Source organism: Branchiostoma floridae, chromosome 13 (assembly GCF_000003815.2).
Source record: "Branchiostoma floridae strain S238N-H82 chromosome 13, Bfl_VNyyK, whole genome shotgun sequence".
In the NCBI taxonomy this organism is placed as follows: Eukaryota; Metazoa; Chordata; class Leptocardii; order Amphioxiformes; family Branchiostomatidae; genus Branchiostoma; species Branchiostoma floridae.
The window spans coordinates 2,926,314-2,951,546 of NC_049991.1; the positions used below are offsets into that span (position 1 = coordinate 2,926,314).

At 42.8% G+C, this 25,233-nt stretch overlaps 1 protein-coding gene across 1 annotated transcript in view; it reads left to right on the forward strand.

The window, feature by feature from the left end:
* LOC118429333 (serine/threonine-protein kinase SMG1-like) overlaps positions 1–25,233 on the forward strand; it is an 85,971-nt gene that overhangs the window by 29,378 nt on the left and 31,360 nt on the right. Inside the window, exons 16-40 of the mRNA XM_035839814.1 lie at positions 593–785; positions 1,444–1,574; positions 1,879–2,031; positions 2,763–2,931; positions 3,235–3,501; positions 3,618–3,852; positions 4,341–4,536; positions 5,233–5,409; positions 6,934–7,060; positions 7,673–7,793; positions 8,149–8,235; positions 8,530–8,657; positions 10,192–10,356; positions 11,045–11,199; positions 11,695–11,938; positions 13,236–13,375; positions 13,718–13,948; positions 15,295–15,736; positions 16,253–16,709; positions 17,096–17,243; positions 17,788–17,953; positions 18,683–18,871; positions 19,534–19,678; positions 20,332–20,502; positions 21,996–22,137. Of these exons, the coding sequence (XP_035695707.1) occupies positions 593–785; positions 1,444–1,574; positions 1,879–2,031; positions 2,763–2,931; positions 3,235–3,501; positions 3,618–3,852; positions 4,341–4,536; positions 5,233–5,409; positions 6,934–7,060; positions 7,673–7,793; positions 8,149–8,235; positions 8,530–8,657; positions 10,192–10,356; positions 11,045–11,199; positions 11,695–11,938; positions 13,236–13,375; positions 13,718–13,948; positions 15,295–15,736; positions 16,253–16,709; positions 17,096–17,243; positions 17,788–17,953; positions 18,683–18,871; positions 19,534–19,678; positions 20,332–20,502; positions 21,996–22,137 (4,779 nt within the window). The remainder of the gene's footprint in view (positions 1–592; positions 786–1,443; positions 1,575–1,878; positions 2,032–2,762; positions 2,932–3,234; positions 3,502–3,617; positions 3,853–4,340; positions 4,537–5,232; positions 5,410–6,933; positions 7,061–7,672; positions 7,794–8,148; positions 8,236–8,529; positions 8,658–10,191; positions 10,357–11,044; positions 11,200–11,694; positions 11,939–13,235; positions 13,376–13,717; positions 13,949–15,294; positions 15,737–16,252; positions 16,710–17,095; positions 17,244–17,787; positions 17,954–18,682; positions 18,872–19,533; positions 19,679–20,331; positions 20,503–21,995; positions 22,138–25,233) is intronic.

Genomic DNA, 25,233 nt, shown 5'->3' on the forward strand with positions numbered 1-25,233 from the left:
TTCTCTTCACTGGTGAAGTCTACACTGCTTCCAGAGGTGATGTTCGAGCAATGCCTCAAAGTATAATACTGTGATTGAGTTGAAATATTCTAAACATTGCACAAAATGCATCTACTGGAGAGTTGATTTCATTATACTAAATTGATAACTCAAGAAGCAGCGTGAATTGATATATATGATATTTGGTTTGTGAGTCAGCAAAAGAAAGTAATTTGGGACCCCCTAGCATCTTTCAGTGTTACAGCAGTTACTAGTAGAACTCTGGCTTTGATATGATCAACATGATTATTTGATGGCATATATCTCCTTGATAGTTGAAGAAATGATATTGATTTTGGCACCCTAGCTGCTTGTGGTGGGAACTGTAGGAGCCTTTTTGTTAAAGACTTTGGTGGTAGAGAATAACTGAGGAAGAAATGAATGTATGCCAAATTTGACACATCTCAGGACTTAATTTCTATAATGGTTGACAGAATCTAAATATAATGTTTGGGGCAGTTGAGATTTTACCTCAAACTTATGTTACTCTTATAGTCTACAATGTGCACATTTTTATTAATTTAAACTCTAAATGGTATTCCCCTTTTACCAGACTTGTCCTTGGAGATTTGGAGGTCGCAATCAACACACTGCTCTCGTGTAACGGCCTGCCACCCTCCTGCTCTATGGTGAAGAACAACCCGTTTGCGTCCGCCGTGTACGCGGAACAACAGGCGCTCACCGTGGCCGTGTTCAACATGTGCGGTCTGGCGGAAATCGGCAACGCCAAGAACTCCATCATAGGGGTAGGTCATAGGTCACATTTGGATGGTTAGGGGGGACTAATCTCCAAGCAGATCCTACGGTAGCATAAGATAGTATCAAGCTGCCAGAGGACTGAAGCTGGCCTGGGAGTGTGTTTGGCTACCAGTGGCTGATGACTCCCCTTGGCCAGCTTTACTCCTTAGCCAGCTTTGCCACTGGTAAATCTACCTGGAGATAAGGTGGGCCACATTTAAAGCTATATACTTCCACACCCACATATTAGGTTTTAGATTTTGCAAAATGACCAAATTAAGCCTAAGGAAGTATACTCGTGGATACAGGAAAGAAAATTAGTGTGTGTGTGTGTGTGTGTGTGTGTGCAAAGCAGTAGTAAGTAGATATGATTCATTCAGTTAGCGTCACTGTGTGGTGTAGTGGTTAGGGTGTTTGGCCCAGAACCCAGAGGTCCTGGGTTCGAATCCCTTGACATCCACTGACACTATGCACTTGAGAAAAGTACTTTACATGATGATCTGAATAGGGTAGTCTTTGTATCCCCTGCTTCTGCTATTGGCTCAGTTAGTCCTCACTTGAGTCTCAATCAAAGATGAAAATAGAAAAAAAGTTTAGGATGGGGATAATGTCAATATTCCAATTTTTACCATGAATGAAGTCATTTTGTTTCTCTTCCCACTACAGATGTGGGGACTGTCCCCCAGCTTTTTTGAGCTGTTTGCAACCCACCTGAAGCCATGTCACCTCCACCTGGCAAACAGTCATCCTGCTGTGCAGTACACAGCGCTGTACACCCTGCTGTCTCACTGTACCAGGTAGGGCATTCTTTGAAGTTCCTGGTCTTCAAATGCTTCTAAAGGAAGAAATAGAAACTCTTTATTTGCAGTCCTTGGGACATTATAAGTTGTAAGCTGTGGTATAATAGTGATTGTACTTGTCTCAAAGAGCTAAGGGAAACTTCCCTGGTACAATGAACCTGTTAATACTGTGCATAGCAACTGTGTTTGCTGTCATCACCAGTGGAAGAGTACTAAACATTGGGGTCATTTTGTGAAGTTTTTAGAGATCACTGTCAATGTTTATCTATCACTGGTTGAAAGAAAGAAATTTTTTTTCCAGGCATGGCCACTTCATCTCCAGTAGTCTGGCCACCGGTGCCCCCCCTCCAACCATCATGGAGGGGGTGAGTCTGTCTACAGGGGGTCATTTTGCCACCATCCTGGGTCTCCTGGCAGAACTCTTACCCTCCAATAACATGTCTGGTGACAGCAGGTACAAATTTTGTTATTTATTTTAGTGGCATAGCTGAAAATTTTTTCAAATTTTCTGAAAGCCTCAAATTTTGCTCACATTTTGTTGAATGTATTCTTAACAAATGACAGTATAGAACCATCTCAATTTCTGCCCTGGAGCAATTTTTGGGCATTTTGGGCTATTCTTTAACAAAAATGTATATTTTTAGTTCTGTGCCTTTATGCTGAAACTTGGTACACATATACAATGTACAATTTGCATATTATATGTACAACGTGCATACTAAAGATATGCACCTAAAATTGGAGCTGTGCACCCAATTATTTTCTGTGGGTGCACTGGTGCACCCAAATATTTTCATATAGGCTTATGTATATAAAGATATCAAAGTATACTTGTATACATCATATTCTTGACATCTAAAAAAATGTTAGAAAGATAACAAAAATGTTTGTCATTATACTTGTTTATTTGATAGCTTGTAACTAAGTTTTATTATTAGGATTTTCTGACATTCTACTTTTGGTGCACTCAATTTTTTAAACTGGGTGCACCCAAAAGTGAATTTCAAGCCCTGAGCTTACAATAGGTGGGGCTAAATTGCAAGGGTCTGGAGTGGTTACCATTCAGTGCTGACTCAGGTGACCTAGATATGATAGTATAGTTGCTGAATATTGTCCGACATTTAAGAAAATAGATTGGTTTCCTGATATGATAAAGATGCTTGCTCCTATGCCATTTCTGTGTAGGACCCTGTGCATAAGATGGACCCAGGAGATAGTACAGCAGCTACAGAGGGCTGACAACCCCCAACTGTTCACCATGCCTGAGTACCAGGCTACCTGTAGGGGACTCCTGCCACTAGGTAACAGTTTATCCCTTTACAACCCCCACCTGTTCACCATGCCTGAGTACCAGGCTACTTGTAGAGGACTCCTGCCACTAGGTAACAGTTTATCCCTTAGTTTACAACCCCCAACTGTTCACCATGCCTGAGTACCAGGCTACTTGTAGGGGACTCCTGCCACTAGGTAACAGTTTATCCCTTTACAACCCCCAACTGTTCACCGTGCCTGAGTACCAGGCTACCTGTAGGGGACTCCTGCCACTAGGTAACAGTTTATCCCTTTACAACCCCCACCTGTTCACCATGCCTGAGTACCAGGCTACCTGTAGGGGACTCCTGCTACTAGGTAACAGTTTATCCCTTTACAACCCCAGCTGTTCACCATGCCTGAGTACCAGGCTATCTGTAGGGGACTCCTGCCACTAGGTAACAGTTTATCCCTTTACAACCCCCACCTGTTCACCATGCCTGAGTACCAGGCTACCTGTAGGGGACTCCTGCTACTAGGTAACAGTTTATCCCTTTACAACCCCCAACTGTTCACCATGCCTGAGTACCAGGCTACCTGTAGGGGACTCCTGCCACTAGGTAACAGTTTATCCCTTTACAACCCCCACCTGTTCACCATGCCTGAGTACCAGGCTACCTGTAGGGGACTCCTGCCACTAGGTAACAGTTTATCCCTTTACAACCCCCAACTGTTCACCATGCCTGAGTACCAGGCTACCTGTAGGGGACTCCTGCCGCTAGGTAACAGTTATCCCTTTACAACCCCCACCTGTTCACCATGCCTGAGTACCAGGCTACCTGTAGGGGACTCCTGCCACTAGGTAACAGTTTATCCCTTTACAACCCCCACCTGTTCACCATGCCTGAGTACCAGGCTACCTGTAGGGGACTCCTGCCACTAGGTAACAGTTTATCCCTTTACAACCCCCACCTGTTCACCATGCCTGAGTACCAGGCTACCTGTAGGGGACTCCTGCCACTAGGTAACAGTTTATCCCTTTACAACCCCCACCTGTTCACCATGCCTGAGTACCAGGCTACCTGTAGGGGACTCCTGCCGCTAGAAAACATTCACAAGTGATTCTCTGATTGGAGAAAGCCATGCAATTAAAAGTAGAAATCTCTGCCCTATTTAGCAGAACCTCCCAAGGTATGCTCTTTAAGCTGTAGGCTCTACTATATAGGAAAATGCAGTACCCAAACATTTTTCAGATTAAAGAAAGCCCTTGGATGTGTCAAATTCGATGTGAGAGTTTATAAAGTGAAATTAATCTAGCGTTGCATTCAAATGTTTTATGACAATTCTATATTTTCTGTCAATTCCTAATAGGAATTCTTGTCATTTGGGGTAAAGAAGAAAAGAATATATAAAAATTGGAATGTTTTCTGCTGTTGTTCATTCCAGAAATCCTGAATTAATGGTTTAAAGTGTATGAAATTGTATAAACATAAAAAAAACTTTCATCCACAGCTTGCAGTCCAGACAGCAGCACCTGCCTGCCTGCCGTACAGCTGCTGCAGCAGGTGGTGCAGCTGGGACACCTGCCGCACGACTTCCTCAGGAGATGTGTGGACGTCTGCAAGCTTCTCCTGACGAGGACGGACAGAGCCGTCCAGCAGGCTTGCACCAACCTACTCACACTGCTGCCAATAGCCCTTGTTATCAAGTAAGAACTGTAGAATGATGTCAGGGCTCAAATTACTTTTTTCAGCATACCTGCACTGGTGCAGGTAACATTGAAAATTACCTTCACCAGACAAATTTTACCTGCACCACTCTGAATTGAGGAAGTATGGATCATTCTAAAACTTCAAAAACTATTGCTATTTTTTCGTTAATAGTGGTAACAGTCAATGCAGCTGATAACAATCCATATACACCTACATAATAGACATAGGGCATTTATGTATAAAAGCCAGTACATGGACCAGTGCAGATTAGGTGCAGGACGCTGGTAGACACCAGAAATACCTGCACTGCTCCAATTTTAACTGCACTAACCTGCATATGCAGGTGGTATTTCAAGCCTTGGATGTAGTATAAATAATGTACTAAGGCCTAACAATTCCACAATGTTTGGTTCTGGTTCGTTTTTGTTTGTTTGGCTAAAACCATGAATTGCCTAAAGGCATAACACACTAATTTTGTACAGTAATTACACTGGGATGGACCCTTGCTTTTTTTTATACAATTATCATGTAAGTGTGGTAGGATCTTTTAAAATTAATGTATTCAAGATGTGGATCTTCTCAAAAAATTTTCCTTCTCCCAAAAATGAATTTTGAGCCCTTTGTTATGTTAAAAGAATTCTGGTCAAAGTCGCCCTAGTGGAAGGTTGAAGTTGTTGACTTTGCACCTGCAGTGAAAAGGACTACAGCGATCCTCAGCCAGTGCCCCACAGAAGAGCCACCTTGCAGCAGGAGCTTGAACTGCAGCAGGAGGCCCGGCACAGCCACATGGCCAAGGCTCCCTCTGGAACATTCCACTCCCACAACTTCCGCACTGTCATGGCATTCCTGCTCAACTCCACCAAGCCAGGGTATGTTAGGCCACATTTTAGACCACAGAGTCCTCCCCAGAGGATGGAATAACGGAGGCCCTCCACTATACTCCTAGCCCAGCTCCACTCGACTACTGTTGAAATTTAGTGTGTTTCTTCCCTATTTTCTTGGTTAGTTTTGCTAGAATTAATGAAAAATTTTTGTGCCAAGTGGCATCACTTTTCCAGTCAGCATTGTCTGCAAAAACTTCAATGTGAAAGGGTGATGATCAAAACAATAGTCGTTTTGCCACTTCACAACAAAGGAATCACTATAATACATTATACTTGTTGTATTTTGCACCCTCTGTCATGCAAAATGAACACATTTTCATGAAAGTGCAGCGCGTTGGTTCGGGTTATTTTTGCCAGCCCCTCCACTATACTAAAAAATTCTGGGGAGAACCCTGGACCACAAATCATTACCTCTGGGAAGGAGGGCCACATCCTGAAGGCGGTATTGTAGTTGGTCATGACTTGTCCGTACTTTTTGAGATGGTTTCATATTGTTTAATGTAAGATTTTAGAAAACACCCCTATCTTCACAAAATTATGGAACAGGCCATTATTAATATCATTGGCTTTTGGAAGTGTATGCTAATTGGGTTTTCTCCAAGCAGATTTGATTTGATTTGATTTGATTTCTTTGGCTGTTTAGGCTTTAGTGAGAAATACAGCCAGGGCTACCCAACTAGCCATGGGCTAGCCCTGGTAACAATACAAGATACAATAACAGCGTTACGTTTACCAATGCATGTTTTTCGAACTAGATTTAGTGGGGCCGCGTAGCACAGTGGTAGTGTATTCGGCCCGTGACCGAGAGGTCGCCGGTTCGAATCCGCCTGCCGTGTTGCCGGTCTTGTGCCCTTGGGAAAGGCACTTTACACGACTTTCCTCACTTTACTCAAGTGAAAAATGAGTCGTCCCTCGGATAGGACGTTAAATGGAGGTCCCGTGTATGGGGAGAGTCACACCCCATGCACGTTTAAGAACCCCCACACGTGCGATGGTGCGGTGTGGTTGGAGCAAACCCTTCTGTCTGGAGTTGGTGATTCACTTCAAATCACCCGGATATAGGCCTGGCGAACCTCCATACCGTATCAGCCACACGATGATTTACATCATTCACCCGGACGGGAGACCTGGCGCATCCCCGTCTTGTAATTAGCCATACGAAAGGGTATGTCAACCCGTAAGGGGCGGTATCACCCCATCGTGTATAAACATGTGCGAACATGTGTGATCCCGTCGACCGATGATGATGATGATGATGATGAAGACTGCAAGCAGATGTTAGGCTCAAACGTCCTTTAAACTGCATTGCTTTCTGCCTTAATGTTTGTGTTATGGTGTGTTACGATAACTACTACCTGGACATACATTGTACATTTGTAAAAATAGAAACAACAATTACATGTTGTAAGTCTTGAATGGACTACTGGAAATGTGTTTCTTTTGTTTTGTCTATTTTGATAACTTCTGTGTATTCTTTCAAATTGTGTTTGTTTTTTCTTGTAACCATAGCAACCTGGTGAGTGACAAATGGGTGGAGAGAATCTTCCACAGCTGCCAGCGGTCGCGGAAGAAAGATGGTGGCCAGGGCGGAGAGGACGACAAGGCCGTCCAAGACAGAGAGTGCCTGCAGAAATTGGTAAATCATCAAATAACATGTACTGTGGATTAGAAAAAAAATTGGCATTGAAATGCCTATTGTTTTTCGATTGTTTCTGAATTGGAAGGACGCAAGTAACAACAAATCAACATGCACTCAAAGTTGTAATGCTTATGGGAAAGGTCAGCAAAACAAATCTGACTGTCAATTACAATTAGCAGCTCAACCAATGACAGCTTGGTAATTCTACCATTGTCTTGATGATATCACAGTGTGTTTTCTTCTGTATCTGTATCTCTACCTACATTTTATACATAGCCGGTATAACCGCCCTTCGGCGTAACACACCAGCTTCGCAGGCACACGGCGTGGCAGCAGCTGGTTATATTACACACATACCTTTTGCACATCTATCTGCAAGCGTTCTTTGAAACTATCCAGAGCCCCTACTTGGTGTTTGGTGATAACAAATTCCATCTACGATAGTGCTGGGAAAAAACGAATTTTTGAACACGTCAATCCTATGAGCTAATATTAGATACTTATCAGTTGATACGTCCACCAATTTATTGGTCATTTTGTACATCATACAAACTACATGCTGCCTGGAGAAATATATGAAACCTATACCTTTTGTGTCTTTACTCTCAGTTCCAAGACAACAGCAGCCTGCTATGGTTCTGGTCCATGTGGGAGGCGGCTGCCTTCTGTGTGCTGGCCAAGCTGCGCACACCACTGGGGCGCGCTCAGGAGACATTCCAGACAATAGAAGGTATGGTAAAACACCACAGCCAACTTTCTTTTAAGGAAATTGTAGTAATGATCTTTGACAAATGCATCTACTCTGAAATTTGAGGTAGATTACGTGTTGGTAATGGTATGGTCATATTCAAAGTAGATTGCTGTACAATTTTGATTTGTAAGCAGCTGACAGGATCTAAAATAGCCTTGTGACAAAACAATTTTTTTACACTTTTGATTCTCCAAAGAATGCCTTCAGTTTGCAATGTTTAACAATTGTAGTACAACAGTTGTGACCATGCTCACAATTATAAAAGATTCATTTACAGCGCTGAAACAATTCCAGTAACATTAAATTTAAAAGATGACCATATTATGTTGTACAGTGGCTGTGAGAACGTATGCAGCTGAAGCCAGGAGTCGGGACTCAGATGACAACAAGGGAGGTAAAACAGATGACACCAAGCTTTCAGGTTTGGAACTGCGCATACTTATTGATTCTCAGTGATACTGAAGTTGTGTAATTAGATTTTTTAATCTAGACTGTGGCAACTTTATTCTGATAATGAATTATGAATGTTGATAATGTAGTGTTGTACATCACTGGTGTATTGAAATTTCACATTGAAAATCAAATCATATTTCTTCTTTGCATAAACGATATAAAACAGAAACATTAAGTAAGCGATGTGGATTGAGGAACATTATTATGTGTATCTTAGTATGATTATGGAAAAAATATTGTTGCGAAAACTTCATCTTCACAGGACTTGGTGGGAAGCACTACACAGCCCAGCTCCAGGTGCACCTACTGTTACAGTTCCTGGAGAATCTGGACAAGTTCATGTACAATGCATACGAGGGGTGTGCAGTGGCCATGTCTGCCCCACCCAAGGTATGCATGTCGTCATTGTTCTAATGTTTTTGGCGACACCCCAGGAGTGGAGGCATTTTCATCAATGTTGCTTATTTGTAAGGCCACAGGAAGTAACTATTTTCCCCTTAGGATACAGTGAACATGACGAGAAAGTACCAAAATGGGAATTCAAAATATATCTTGTGGTAGCCTTGATTGTACTTGTAGTAGTGACACTAGCTATAGTGAGGTACAAGACTTAGTGTAACTAGTTCAATCGTAGGAGTGGCACCAATGTGGTAACCATGGCTGTTGTTGTCAATTTGGCGATGCCAGTCTGTCACACTCGTCTCACTTTGTACACCTCTTGAACACAGAAATTTTATTTTTATTTATTTGTTCAGCTGTTTACAAACAGCCATGGCTGCCCAACTAGCCGTAGGCTATTGCCAAGGGCTAACCTTGTACATGTTCGCACATGTTCGCACACGACGGGTTATACCGCTCCTTACGGGGTGACACACCCGTCCGGGTGAATGATGTAAATCACCATGTGGCTGATACGAGACAGAGGTTCGCCAGGTCTCCATCCGGGTGATTTGAAGTGAATCACCAACTGCCGACAGAAGGATTTGCACCAACGCACACCGCACCATTGCACCATCGCATCAACACAGAAATAAAAGACTTGCGATCGTTGGCTGTGATACCATGTTTCCCCCTTCAATTCTTGTTACAAATTACAATGTTTATGGTGACTATTTTGAAAATCTAGCCATCTCTTTCTTTCCATCTTGTTTTCTCCCTCTCTTATCATTAAATTTGAAGTCTGCAGAGGATGTCATCCATGAACGTCACTCACTGTGGCATAGGCTGTATAATGTTGCTACCATTGCTAAACTAAGAATCAGTTGCCACCGACTGCGAATTGAATCAGGAAGGCACTCCTCTAGAACAAAGAGTCTGCCAATTTTATACCTCAAACATGGTAGAAGACGAAGTGCACTTCACTGTTGATTGCGATATGTATGCAAATGATAGAAATACTCTATTTAGTTATATAGAAAGTAGATTCCCTCATTTTAGACACATGAGTAGCACTGACAAGTTTATATTTCTCATGCGTTTTGACAAACCGACAATAGCGAAACTCATTACAGTCCTACATTTTCACTATTACCAAGAAACGAGAAGAAGCCAAACTTTTGTGTTCGACTAGAGTTGTGACACTTTTATGTATGTATATATCCTGACTTGTTGTGACCTGTACTTAGCCCGGTTGGGCAAAATTGTACAATAAAGGTCTTCATTCAAGTATAAAGCATTGCATGATATGCACCGATAGATATTTTTGTGAAGTCTAAATTTTGTGGGTTGCAATGTTTAGGGAATCCTAGTGCAGCTTGACTCTGTGCCCTTTTAACTGCTCAAGGTATAAAATAATGATGTGGGAATTTAGTGAAGTAGGTATCAATTTGATACAGATTGCCTTATCCAGATTATTTCCACTTTTATTGCTCTAATATTGCATAGGTTGCCTTTAACTTAAAATACCTCCTTTGCTATTTTGCAGACGGTGAGGACGTTCTTCCGTACCAACCGAGCGACCTGCCTGGAGTGGTTGAACCGTATCCGGCTGTCTATCATGACGATCGCTCTACACTGTGGGCAGTCAGCAGCAGCGCTGAGGCACGGCTACGAACTGCTGTGGGACATGAAGGACAACAACAACACTCAGGTAAACATAAACAGCAGCAGTCAACATGTGTGTAGTTTAGTGGTTAGCATCTTTGCTTTGGAACAGAAGGCCAGTAGTTCAAATCCTGATCTATTGTTTTATACTTATACAATTATCAAGAGCAGCAGTTTTTATGGCCTTGATGGATGTGTCATTTAAGTAAGTCTCTGTCCAAGCAGACAACGTGTTAACCCAATCTGACATTGAAATGCCTTGACAACAGATTTACAAGGCTTAGATGACAGGTTTTGAGCGTAAAACATGCATAACTTTTCCAGGTGCACAACTCACTGGTGCGCAGGCGCATGTAGTTTTATTAGCGTACCATGGCCGTGGGAGGCAGGAAATTCGCAAAACTCACAGTTAAAGGAGCGTTTCCCTCCTGAAGTGGGTAGTATTATTCCTCACAGGTTATGAGCATAAAACATGCATTACTTTTCCAGATGCACTACTCCTGTATTTAATTCTTATTCAGTTTGCAGAAACTCTGAAACACAAGATCAATACCATATTCCAAGACTAGAAAATGTCTTCATAAGAAAAATCAACTCAATTCCAACATTTATGTTGATTGAAGATGTTTGTCCGAACCTCAAGTCTGTATGGTAAATTCCACTAAGAGGATAGTTAGAAATAGGGGCTCTTAAGTATATCAATATCAACGCAACTTCTATTTCTATTGTGAAAGGGTTCAGAGTTTGAACATGCGGTGGTACTGGTGGTACAGGCGCTGTCCGAGCTACGCTGTCCGGACGCCATCGTGGGAATGCTCGCCTGGTGCCGTGATGTCATCGGCCGTAACATGCCGTGGATTAACGCCATTAAGGAACAGGCCGGCGGAAGGTAAGATTATCATATTTGAAATTTGAGTTGAATTAATTTTTATTAAAAACCTGTAACTGTCAAATGCTTCTGCACAGTCATAACTAGACATACTGTTAATGCAGAAATGTTTGCGGTGTTTTTATGTTATCGCGGTGGCCACTTCGCGAATTTAAAACCACTGCAAATATTTTTCCTTGGCAGTAAGAGACTACAGTGCATGGTGCTACCGCGAAATGTCCTTTTTCCTGCTACTGCAAAATTAAATCCCCGTGAACTTAAATGCAGTTACAGTGCTTGACTGTATCATAGAGGCATCTCCGGTTGACTTACTGTATTGTATAAGATTAATTGTTTTGAGAGCTAAAACTAGTGCAAGTTTTATTTTGCAAAATAAGCTGACTGTTTTGTGGATGTTTGAAGTTTGGTATCAAAGATGTTTTTGGCAACACCTCAGGGGTGGTGCTCTTTTTGTTTGTGAACATGTAGAAACAAGGTCGATGCTTTGTATTACAGGTACGAAGCTGCAGTGAAAGAATACCACCATGGCCTACAGTTGTACCTGGGCCTCACTAGTCTTCCTGTAAGCTCAGAGCCACAACAGAACACAGATGGATCCTCCCCACCAAACAGCCCCCCATCTCAGGGACTGTCCACTTCTACTCCAGGGGAGGATGGGGGTGGTGGCTCCCACAAGTTGACAGTCCTACATAAACCTGTGGACCCCAGCCCTGAAGTTGTAGAGTTCATGATCAAACAGGTATGTGTTATCAAATAATATTTAGTCCGACAAAAACGGTTACTGTACTATCTTTGCATAGGCTCTTTGCTTTTCATTGCCCTGTGTTGCTATATAGGCAGACCTGTATTGCAGACTCAATTGTTACCTCTGTGTAAGTGGAGGTATTGGTTTTGGTCTGTGTCTGTCTGTTATTTGAATATTGTAGAGTGATAGGATGTGAGGTGGAAGATGGTATAAGAGGAGGCTGGCAGGATGGGAAGGTTGGCACGACCTCAGTCCAAAGTTGGTCCCACAGGTTGGCAGGATGGGAAGGCTGGCTTGGACTGGGTCCAAAGTTGGTCCACGGGCTGACAGTATGGGAAGGTTGGCCTGGCCTGGGTCCAAAGTTGTTCATGTAGACTGGCAAGATGAAAGGGTTGTCTTTGGCCTTGGTCCAAAGTTGGTCCTGCAGACTGGCAGGATGGGATGGTTGGCATGGCCTAAGACCCCGTTCACACTCAAAAAAATTTGAGCCTTCAACGTCGAAGCCGCTTGATCCGGATCGTTTTCTTGAGTGTGAACGCTCCAAGCGGCTTGGATTTTCACCGATCCGGCTCGTTTGCAATCCATCCCTGGGAGGTAGTTTGAGACACTTGTGAACAAGCCGCTTGGCTGAAATCGCGAGTGTGAACGCAACGCGGGATAGATTCTATGCAAATTTCCGATTTGCCCCCTGTTGGAGGTTATATATCCAGGTATCGGGAGCAGGAAGACACGCCACACTGACAGGTTTGCTCACGTTACTGATTTTTGTGCCCAATGATAATGTCTGGAAAGAAAAAAAAATCGCTGTAGGGTCAAGGCAAGTGGAATGGGAAGCAAACAAAGCTTTTTTTATCACTCGAAGAGAGAGGAAACACAGCAAGCTAAAACAAAATCACAAAAAAACAAGCATATCTTTGAACAGCTTTCTCTCTGGATCATGATATAAGACTATTAAGAGTGGGTTTGAGAAAACCTACAAACAATGTTGTAAAAAAGTGCCTGAAGTCCAGGTACGGAATTGTGTGCGATTAATCGGATTGTCTGAAATGAGTGTGAACGTAATTTTTTTGAAGCGGCTTGCCCGTTGAAGCGGCTTCGACGTTGAAGCCGCTTCATTTTTTTGAGTGTGAACGGGGTCTAAGTCCAAAGTTGGTTCTGCAGGCTGGTAGGAAAATTCATGATAGAATTACTGAGAACTTCACAATGATGGATCAAACACAGAAAGTGAGGTATGCAGTATATTTGTTTCAAATTGCAGAGAAAGATTAGTTATTTGCTCCCTCTTACCTAGATGGCAGAGTGCTACATCTCCCTGGCAGACTGGTCATCAGTGGAGGACTGGCAGCACGGTGTGCAGAAGCTTAGGATGGACAACACCAACTCACAGCTACAGAGAGCCTTCAACACTGACGTGGACCTCAACTACATCAAGTAGGTTTGAGTCCCAGCCTTCCAATCATAGTAATTTATTTATGGTGACCAAATAAAGTAAAAAGAACCGTAAGTTCATTGGTGGTTTTTACTGTTGCGTTGTTGGTGATGACCTTTCTACCTTAGGTCTTGCTATCGCAAATAAATGTTTACAATGTGTAATGGCTACTGTGCTACAAAATCATTTCAGATGCAAACTTGAAACACAGCAAAATCCTTCTTTTTCCTTTTGTATTCAAATAAAACCACCTTAGAATAAACGAATTAACAGTAAATAAATAAATCAGCATCTTTGCCACTCCAAATTGTCAATATTTATAGAATTTAACCATTTTCTTGCAGGGCTCTGTCAAAGTTTGAAGATGTGGACCTTCCAGGTGTTAAAGAACACCTGGAGCTGGTCCCAGGTGCCTCCCTGAGTGGGCTGGAAGATGCAGCTGAGAGGCCAGACTTCAGCTGTGCACCTGCGTGGGACAGCAGACAGCTGTTACAGATAACAGAACAGCAGCTGGTCAGAGCTGCCACACACATTGGTCTTGTTTCCGGGGAAGGCAGCAGGGATGAGTCACACAGGTAAGGGGAGTTTTTATTTTTTTTACCTTTTACAATTGTTTTGATAGTAGAAAAATTAAAAGTATTAATAAGTGTTTTTTTTAATCCTTCTGGAGGATGCATGGCCAACAATATAATTAACGACACAAAATCTGATCTTGCACTAGTACGTGTTCTTCAGAATCCATAGGATTTTACTTCAGCTCACATCATCATGTCGTTCAATTACCAGAAACAAAATCCTTCAATCTACAGCAACAACTTTTTTCACCGGACTGCCAGACTATGGAACTCTCTCAATGACAATTGTTTCCCTTGCCTTCAACACCAATGTTCACTGCTATCTCCTTCAGGGATCGAAATACTTTTTTTTTTATACATGCAAAATTGCAAGTTGACAAAAATTTTACGTGCAATTTGAAAAATTAACATGCAAAATACAACTAGTCTATACTGCAATGTTCTAGTCAGCATCCATCACTCCATCCTTTGGCGGAATTTTGCTGCTCATGACGGATAAGAATTTTGCTGATTTTGTCCCTTTTGACGGACGGAAGTTGGTGCATGAAAATATAGACAGAACTTACAATTTTGGGAAGATAATTTCATGATATCCACATAATCATCATCATCATGTAAGTTTGCAGCAAAGCCAAATTTGATTATTTATAACACCTACTGACGACCGGTGACGATCCCAAACAATTTAGGCACCGTGGCCACCTTAGATGTTGGGAAAATCGGTGCCCCCCTTCCCACTAAGCTTGCGTCGAGGATTGCTAGCTTGAATCGGTGAATTTTGATTATATCTAAGTGAAGCTACAGGAGAAAGTTACCTGCAAAAACAAGGAAGGATAAAGAAAGACGTCCATCTGTCGTTCTGTCTAAGAGTAGGGTGTCTTAATTCCTCAGTATTTTTACTATAGGCCAGGTATTTTCAACATGCAAAATTGCAAGTTCAGAATATTTTTACATGCAAATCTCTAAAATTACATGCAAATTGCAAGTTAAGTATGTGTATTTCGAACCCTGTCCTTGCATAATGATTAGTTCATTCATTTGCTAAAATTAGTAAAAGTGATAAAATGGCCTTGATTTGAAGAAACGCATAAAGCTTTTGTTGATCGTCCATCAGTCAAAAGCTTTCGTAAAGTACATTGTACATGTACATGTCAAGCATACTTTCATGCAAAATCCAAACCTTTATGCATGCTTTAATGCATGCTTGAATTAAGATTGGATTTTGCACAGTGTTGCAAGACAGTATGAATAATTTCTTTTCTCTAGGTACATTGAATGTAATGTAATTTTGAGATATAACATTCATTGCACAGTACTGAGTCTCATAACTTATTCTCGTCCGCCAGAAGTGGAGTGTCGGCAGTGCTGAAACACGCAGCCAAGCTGAGCGACAACTTCTTACAGTTGGCCGCCTCGGAGTGGCCCACCTGCCTCCCTCACGACCACACCATCAACTTCTACTGGGCCAAGTCCTTACAAGCCACGGTGGCCACGGACGGTCAAGAGTGGCCCGTCCACTCCATGGCGGAGCTGACCCTAGAACCCAGCCAACACAACGTACGGACGTGTCACCGGATGATGTGGTGCCTACAGCACCAGCTGCACGTGCTGCAGGACCGGGAAGGGCCGGCAGGGGGCGTCACAGAGCACCTGTCGCACCTGCGCCTGGCCACCCTCAGACTGGCCAGGAAGCAGGCGAACTATCAGCTGGCACAGAAGGTGCTGCTGGACCATGTGGATCTCCTGCAGGGCCAGGCACAGGATAATGCTACCATGGTGCCCACACAGGTTAGGGTCCTTACATTCGGGTTTACGTAGCATTCAGGGCTGTCTCTGTCACAATCGTTTTTTGTTTTTTCGTTTGCATAGCCAGTAAACTGTCTGTGATTGTAATACACCAATTCTACAAGCTGCATAAGACAGTTCTGTACCTTACTGTATACAAACTTTACAGTGTCATGTAAACGTTACTGTGTTAGGTTTGATCGAGATGTGTACATTGTATGTGTCCAGGAATACCCAATAAACAGGTTTACCCTGGTAAACTAAAATAAATGATAAGAATGATCCACCCACATCAGAATAGATTGTTAACCTAATATGGCTGTCCGCAAATATGGGTCCTCTGGCTTCAAGTCCCATCCGATCTCCGACAGAAGTAGATGCCAATCATTTCGTGAGCGAATTTCAGGCTAATTGATGAAAGGATGCTTATAACTCGTCTTTCTGGTGCTAATTACAAAATCTTTGTTGTATGTGTCAGAGAAAACTTTTATTTTGACTTGTGTTCCGCTCTTCTCCTAGGTTTTCAGCCAGACCAGGACGGGTCCCCAGACAATTCTCAACGCCCTCTCCACCGTGGAGAGCGTACCCGTCCTCACCAACCCCCTCCGTCTCAAACTGGAACGCGAGAGTGCCAAAATCCTGCAGACGATGGGCCACTCATCAGAAGCCTGGGAAACCCTCAGCTCCTGCATCGCAACCTACGGCCCTCTCGCTCTCGACAAACCCCCCACCAAGACAGCGCGGGAAACGGGAGAGCTCGTCTCGCGGTCCCTCCTCACGTTGGTGAAGTGGCTTCAGGCAGACTGGAAGACGTCCTCGTCGTACTTGAAGCTGGCGTCCAAAGCGGACGAGGGGTCGCTGATCCCGAAGTTGACGAGGAACGTTCAGGTCTTGCTAGAGTTGGAGGAAAGAGGAGTTCAGCAGGGAAAGGGGATTCTCAATACTGGTACTGCTGCTGCACTCGTGCAGAGAAGAGGTGCATTTTCAAACATATGATTATAAAGCAACTATTAAACAAAACATCTGTTTCTGAATACAAGTGTTCAAAAGTCCTTTATGGAAAAGTGTTCGCTTGACAGTATTATTGATTTGAAAGTTCACTTCATTCTAGTTATTGCATGGGAAAACTTCTTTTCACAGTCATGTAAGTAAGTGTAAAAGTTAAGTTTTTGTGTCTTTGTTTATTTGCATCTCTATTAGACTTCACAATATGTTCATAAAATCTAGTCTTCCTGGACTCCATATAAAATTACGAAACAATCATCAAATTACAAATAAAATGTTTTTGAAGAAAACATTTCTTGCAGGCTCCACCTCAGAGGTGTTGCCAAAAAATCTGAGTCCCTTTTTCCCACCTGTTAGGTACTTCCCATGTGATGAGTGAGGCGGAGGTCACGTGTGGCCGAATGATTCACCTTAGTACCATGCAGTGTCCACACCTGTCCAAGGCCTGGTCATCTCTGGCCGCCTGGAGCTACAAGTGGGGACGCAAGGTTGTGGACGTGGCAAGGTATCTGTGATAAAGCTTCTACAATAGAGTCCTTTCAAAGCACTCGTGTAAGCTTTTGGGGCCTATTGAACATAGTTATTACAAAGAATTTATCTGTAAATTGACTTGCATATTTCAGTGGTTGGCGACCCTGCTTCTGGACCAAGAAGTTCTGACTGTTGTCGCTCGCTCGACATGCACACAATTCTTACATTGCATTGCAGTCATTTTATTGCATTGCATGTCCTTACATTGGATTGCAGTCGTTAGGATGGGATGTTAAGCTGCGGTTCATTGTGCCTAACGGAAAGAGTTACGGGAGTTTCCTTGGCACAGTGAACTTGTAAATACTGTACAATAGTATTTGTCTTCTCTGTCACATCCAAACAGAGATTTGCTCTTCAGTTAGCTAAATTGCATCAAAGCCACTGTCCCTTCTTTCTGAGGTTTCCAAAGAAAGGTGAATTGATTGATAGTTAGGATGAGTGTAACTGTAAGTTGTGTTGGAAAGAATATATGTGAACTTGAATAAATCAAATATGGATTTGTTTTGGTTCTTGTTTAGCACGGCTGGCAGTGTGGACCTGACAGCAGATGACAAGGCGGAGATCCTACAGGTGCTCCCCACAGGGATGGGTGCAGAGGAGGTGGACATGGTGTTCACTATCATCAGCCAGGCACACTGTAGCGCCAGCGGGATGCAGGAAGAGGACATCTCCGACAACATACAGGTTAGTGAATAGTTTCATCACGTCAGTACATCACTGAATAAAGAGACTTTTGTTTCACAAACCTTGCTTTATTTCCACCAACGTTTTGGTGACAACAGTGATAGAATTAAGTATTTTTACTTACGTCATACCTGTGACACGAAAATGTTCGATACGGTGTTCCGGACCGGGCCATAACTTCCTCATCGCACAGGTTCGAAAGGCGTATCACACGGGCTCCATTCGAATAAATCGAACTGTTTCGAGCAGACCGAGTGCGGTGCCATCGAAAGTTCGAATGCCTGATTCGGACGTTGGAACATTACTGTTGCAACACTTTTTGTTCGAGGGCACCAAATTTTTTCAACTTCTGGCGCATTTCGCATCAAAACGGGTTTTCTCAGGTGGGTATGACGTAAATAAAATACAACACGGTGTATTCCGCATCACCCTCAGTCCCAGGGTGATACCTGGGACCTCGGGTGATACGCAATACACCGTGTTGTATTCTATATTTACCTCAACTGTAAGCACCAACAACTATAGCTACAGGAATCATATCAATGAGTTTTCTTTGCAAGTTTTTGTCCATGGACAATTGAGCAATGAGACAGTGTACGGACAATGCAAGATAACAATTGTGTCAAGTGGAACAAGGAACTATGCTTGTTTTTGTCTCATAGTACCTGCTACGGAATGTAAGATTTCCGTACTAAAAGCTCTAATCTGCTTTTTCTTCACTCTCTGCAGTTTCCGTACCACGACAGTGCGGAGACGACGCGGCGCCAGCTGCTGACGAGCTGCCCAACGCTGCAGGGCGCGGGACAGGACGTGCTGGACGTGTTGTTGGAGATCTGGAGGCGCATCTGTGACGGACTCTTCAGCCACTACCACCTCGCCTGCAAGGCTTACTTCCAGTACCTCAAACTCAATGGAGAGGTAAAGATGTTGGACTATATGTATATATAGAATATTAACACGGCCTATTCCGTATCGCCCAAGGTATGGCCCCAGATGCGCGAGAGGGCTGGAACCAAGGGCAATATGGAATGTGCAATGTGTTTTATCCATATCTTTACATCATCGCAGTAATCATGTCAATCTCAATGTCAATTTGAAAAAAAAAAAGAAACGGGCAAACAGTTAAACAGCCTTTTTAAATTTCAATAGTGGCGCGAGTGAGTTCCAATTATTTAAGTCGAAGTGTGAAGCCTAGGGCCATACTGTAAAATACAGACCGGTTGGAACACCGATATGGAACGTAAATATGGCCGGATATGATACAATGGTATGTACAGAATGAAGTTAGTCTTGAGGGTGAAAATAATTGGTTGAAGTGTTGTTACAATTCATGCCATTTGGACTGGTGGTGTCATCGAAAGCTACTCCAAAAATCATGCCGTATTTTGAAAGAAGGCTCTACTATTCTTCACCAGCCTTGCAGTGTAGAGTCCTTTAGTAATGAAGACGGAATTATGTCACCTAGTGCACCTCTACTACTAAGGTACTATTCGTGCTGTTCAGAATGGTATGTATTATCAACAACTCTTCCAAAAATCACACTGTGTTTTAAAAGAAGGTTCTCCGCTACTTTTCACCAGCCATGCAGTGCAGAGTCCTTCAGTAACGAAGACGGGAACGTGACGGCGACTCTAAGGCTGCTCCGACTTCTGGTGAAGCACGCCGGGGAGCTCCGGGTAGAGCTAGAGGAAGGGCTCGCCAAAACACCCACAGCACCATGGAAAGGTGGGTACAATTTTGAGAGCATTTTTCGCTGTGCAAAAAGATAGTAGGGTGACCATTTTCTAAACTTTTGTTGTCATTAATTACCACTATTTTGTATTTTGTACCATGTATGTAAAAATTGTTTGTACTATATAGACTTATAAGACTCATTACGACTTGGGATGTAAACTGCATCTCTGTTATTTACTTCGTCTGACCCTTGCCTCTTCCCTCATGACTTCAATGAAAAGCTGCCTGCAGACTGGTTTGAGCTTTCATGAATTAAAAATGGTTCAAACAATAAACCTATGTCATCAAGGTCATGTTTTTGGTACACTTTATGGGTGACTGGGTATGTATATGAATAGCATAATTTTGGAAGTTTTGGATGAACCTTAATGATATTTTGGAATGTGTGTAGGGGTTGGGGAAAGAAAGGTCACTTTCAAAAATGGGCTTCCAAGTATCTTATTACGATACTGCAGCAGAACTTAAATTTTTGAGATCTTGTGTTCTAGACATGGTATAGTTGTGATTTTTGAGTGGTAGATAGCTCTTGGAAAGAGAGAAAGTGTTGATGGATTCGGGGCCCCCTGGTACCTATTTCGTGCTTTTGGGGATGATTCTGTCTGAGACCTTGTTGAACATTGTTTTCATTCTTTTTTGTCTACCAGGTATCATCCCTCAGCTGTTTTCGCGGTTGAACCACCCAGAGGGTTACGTGCGACAGAGCATCTCGGACCTGCTGTGCCGCGTAGCGCAGGACTCCCCGCACCTCATCGTGTACCCCGCTGTGGTTGGCTGCTCCTCCATAACAACCGACAAGAAGAACCCTGCGAAGGAAGGTAAAACAGGGCTTGAAATACTGGGTGCATGTGCACCAGGTGCCCCCAAAATTGGAGCTGTGCACCCAATATTTTTCAGTGGGTGCACCCTTGCACCCAAATATTTTCATAGGCTTATGTATGTCAAGATATCAAGTATACTAGTATACATCATAGTCTTGACATCTAAGTGTTAGAAAGATAATGAAAATGTCTGTCATGGTAGCTGTTTAAGAATTTGAAAGCTTGTAACTAAGTTTTGCTATTAGGTTTTTCTGACATTCTACTTAAATTTATGTGGTGCACCCAAAAATATTTTTGTGCACCCAATTGTTTTAGCTGGGTGCACCAGTTCACCTAATCCCAAAAATGAATTTCGAGCCCTGTAAAAGTTTTCTAATTCTATCTTCTTTGGCCATTTTTCTTTACGAACAAGACTTTGTTGCAATATCGAATGGAATTTTTTTCCTTCTGCTGAGCTTCAAATTCTGAATGCTCATATATTACCTTGTTGTATATTGCCTTGGTTCTGTAGTGGCCGTGTTACAGCTGAGATTGTCATATGATGACACACAGAGGAATAGTTTTGCATGTGTCCTACAAAATCTTGTCACAGAAAATGCTTTGTAAGTCTTAGATCCTTGTTAGCGGTTGGTAATGACACAGCCTGATTGAAACCTAAATCTGCAACATCACAATCGTAGCACATCCTCCTACGCAGGGACATCCAACAGCCAAACTGCCTGTCTGGATGTGCCCTACCCGTCACTCTAAGTTCCTTTGGACGTACCCCTCCAAACCAGCTGCCAGCCAATCAGAGAATAAGCTTTCCGTTTTCAAAAGCTGTCTCGCATGTTGGGTAACCTCATTAGTATTTATAAGCAAGGCGGTCAGGAACTAAGGGTGACGGTTAAAAGAGCAGGGCACATCCAGACAGGCAGTTTGGCTGTTGGATGCCCCTACGTAGGAGCATGTCGTAGCTCAGCCTTCGACAAACGTCAACCTGCCATACCATGATTGGTACAAGCTCTCTTGGTCTTTTTGGGCTGTATCACAACACTCTGCTGTAGGATTTCTAATAAAACCTATGGAAGATTTTTACTGTCTTACAACTCCGAAATTAGCTTACCTCGTACTTTCAGTCTCACTTCCATCGACCTTCTTCAGAAGTGATGATTCAGTTACTCTGATCACGTGACTTAGAGACACGTGATTCGAGTAACGAATCATAAATGCCTGGCAGACGATATCGGCCCCCGTCTCTGTTGAGTGTCGGCTGATGTGCTCTAATGTAGATGGCCTCCTTTACCCCCCTCGCAAAGTAATCCGGTTCGGTGTCCAATATTTGTACTTTGTCCAAGATGATGAAATGTCCCGGTGACAAAATTCTAGGTAAGCTAATTTTGGTGTTGTAAGACAGTGGAAAATCTTCAATATGTACTACGTCATCAACACAGATGAGCTTTCATGCTCTAATAAAACCTTTTTACATACTGCTACTTTCCCCGTCCCAGGTCCAGGGGAGATGCTGTCCACCATCTTGGCCGAGTCAGCAGCTGATAATGCCAAGGAAGATGGGGAGGAGACAGAGGACAACTCTCAGTCCCAGGATGAGGAGGAGGAGGAAGACAACACGGACCTGAGAAACTGTTTCAGGTAAGAAGGGAGAATTGAGTTTGAGAATGTCATGTGTCGTAGTGCGTAAGGTAAAGGTTAAGGTAATCCTATACGCAGGGCTCAAAATTCATTTTTGGGATTAGGTGCACTGGTGCACCCAGCTTAAAAAATTGGGTGCACCAAAAGAATTTTGGGTGCAACCACTTAAACTTAAGTAATAACCTAATGATAAAACTTAGTTACATTTTTACTTAGTTATCAAATTGTTGAACAAGTACCATGACAGACATTTTTATTATTTTTCTAACACTTAGATGTCAAGAATATGATGTATACTAGTACACTTTGATATCTTTACATACATTAACAGTGGGTTGTTCTCCATTGTGTCTTGGCCACACTATCGGAAGGCAGAGCCCATCTTTATCCTTCTACTGCCTTTTTCACACCCATCTTTTTACACCTGGGTAGAGTGAGGAAGGTCATGTAAAGTGCCCTTCCAAAGGGGTTGTGGGCATCAACAGGAAGAAGAAGAAGAACAAGATTGTAAGGATTCGAACCCAAGACCTCTGGGTTTCTGTGCCAAACACCCTGCAGTTATGCCTCACCAGTCCACTATGAGTGAGTGAAAGAGACAGAGAGGGAGAGACTGTTGTCAGGGCTCGAAATTCATTTGGGGGATTAGGTGAACTGGTGCACCCAGCTTAAAAAATTGGGTGCACCAAAAAATTTTTGGGTGCACCACTTAAATTTAAGTAAAATGTAAAAAAAAACAACCTAGTAACAAAACTTAGTTACAACCCTTGCGAACATGGGTTTTAACACAGACTGAAGGTAGACAGAAGGTGGACTTACTGCTGGCAAAACGGGAGTTAGTCCCAGAATAGGTCCACCCCATGTTACCATGTCTGAGGGCTGTTGGTGTTAGCTTTGGTGGGCTATTATCCGCACTGAGTCCTTCACACTGATTAAGAGAGTAAGTCCATCTTCAGTCCCTATTATGTCCTGCTCATTAATCACCAGTGCTGGGAGAAGGCTCAGCACATGTGTAAGATGGGCCCTTCTGTTCTTTATCTCTGGGGCTCATCATGGGGTGACATCAATTTGTCATGCTTGTTAGTTCAATCTACAGGAGGGTCCTGCACAAGAAACTATAACTTCAGAATTCAGATGGGCTGGTTCAAATGATATCAGAAACACCTGAAAAGCTATAATTCTATTCTGGAGTCCATTATAATGTGAGAGACAACAATATCTACTATTATGATATTAATTAAACATTAGCACTGATCATGGTGTACAAACATTGCTATTTACATGACAATTGTTACTGAGAGGCCAATAGAGAAATGCAATGACAAGTAGCTGCAGTGTCCTGGGGTTACAGACCACCTTTGTTTGTTTAAGGATTACAGGCAAGACAGATGGGTTTTTAATTATAACAGGGGGTGGGGTCATGTAGTCTTGACTTGTATTGCTGATGGGGGTCACAGAGAAGGAGAGCCCCTTACAGCTTTGTCAAGTACTCACAAGGCAAACACATTTGAGACAGTGGTTGACAGTAGATATCATTTGGAGTCAGCATTAATTTGGTGTGACCACTTCCACTGGTATGCTGCCCAGGGAGTTGTCATGTTTACATGTATCATGTTTACAATGTGCTTACAATTTCCTTCAGTTCTGTGGAAAACTCTGATACCTCCAGATTCTTGCAATTGGCTTATTTCAATTTCATTCAAGTATACTGTGGATTGGGAACTAAGCAACTTGTCTTCTCTTCCAAACTCATGTTCATCTTTGATAAATCTAATAATAGCAATCTGACCTTTCAGTGACCTAGAAGATTCATGACCTCATGACCCCTCTGTCAGAGCCCTTCCCTCAGATGTGGGGGAACACAACTCAGGAGGGAATGACTTGCCCTAGATTCTAGTCAATGCTCCCTTGTCTATGTCTTAGCATGGAGAAAGGCACAGATTCTTTGGTTTGTTTCATTTTGGCAACTTGGTATGGAGTGACCAGGTCACATGACCTATCAGGGTACTGCTGGCCTGATCCATCATGTGACCTCAAGTTGGGTAAGTGTTGGTTTAGTGTGCCATAAGTGTGGCAAATAAACAGTTTCTTTCCTAGGGGATTATACATGTGCAGAGTTGCAGTTAACTGTGGACAGAACCTGTAAACTCTTTTAGGTACCCCTCCAAAATAGAATGGATGTGAACAGCCCAATTCAGGATTATATATAAAAGCAGAATAGATGCAAACCACCTCCAAGAATGTAACCAGGGAACAATTCAACCCTGGTAACAAGCTAATGTTCGTGGGTCTTCTTCAACCAGGAGCGGAAAAGAGCACAAAAGGGGCTAACACACAGAACCATCAATAACAACTTGTAAACAGACTGTGAGTCTTGTGGCTATCCCAATTACATGGTACATCTGGCATTACTAATCCAGATACAACTTCAGAAGCACACAGGGGCCTCTACTGAGCAGGGCAGCTGGGTGACAGATCCAGCCTGTCCACAGTAAGTCCATGGGAGGAGAAGCTGGTCATGGTTATAAAGCCATCCTCCCCCGAGTAAGTCCATTTTCAGACCACTGGACTTAATGTGGGTGAAAAGAGGACCATGGTCCATAGTGAATTGTTCATAAGTCCCATGTTCGCTAGGGAAGCTACCAAATTCTTAAACAAGTAACATGACAGACATTTTTATTATCATTCTAACACTTAGATGTCAAGAATATGATGTATACTAGTATACATGATATCTTTCCATACATAAACCTAAGAAAATATTTTGGTGCACCCTGTGCACCCACTGAAAAAAATTGGGTGCACAGTTCCAATTTTGGGTGCACCTGGGTGCACATGCACCTAGTATTTCAAGCCCTGGTTGTCTTGTATCATGGCTTAGTAATGTGGCATCCTAAGGTTGCTGACAGTTCATCTTCTGGTCCTTTTTATTTTCCAAGTCCTGCCCTTGGTTCTGAAAGTGTTGTAGTCCTGTAAGGGAGACCATGGTGTACTGGCAACACATTTACTTTCATTAGAATGTTGTTATGACACACTATAGTGTTACAAGAGTGAGTGCACGAAAGAGAGATGATTAAGGTTGATGTGATGTATGCTCTC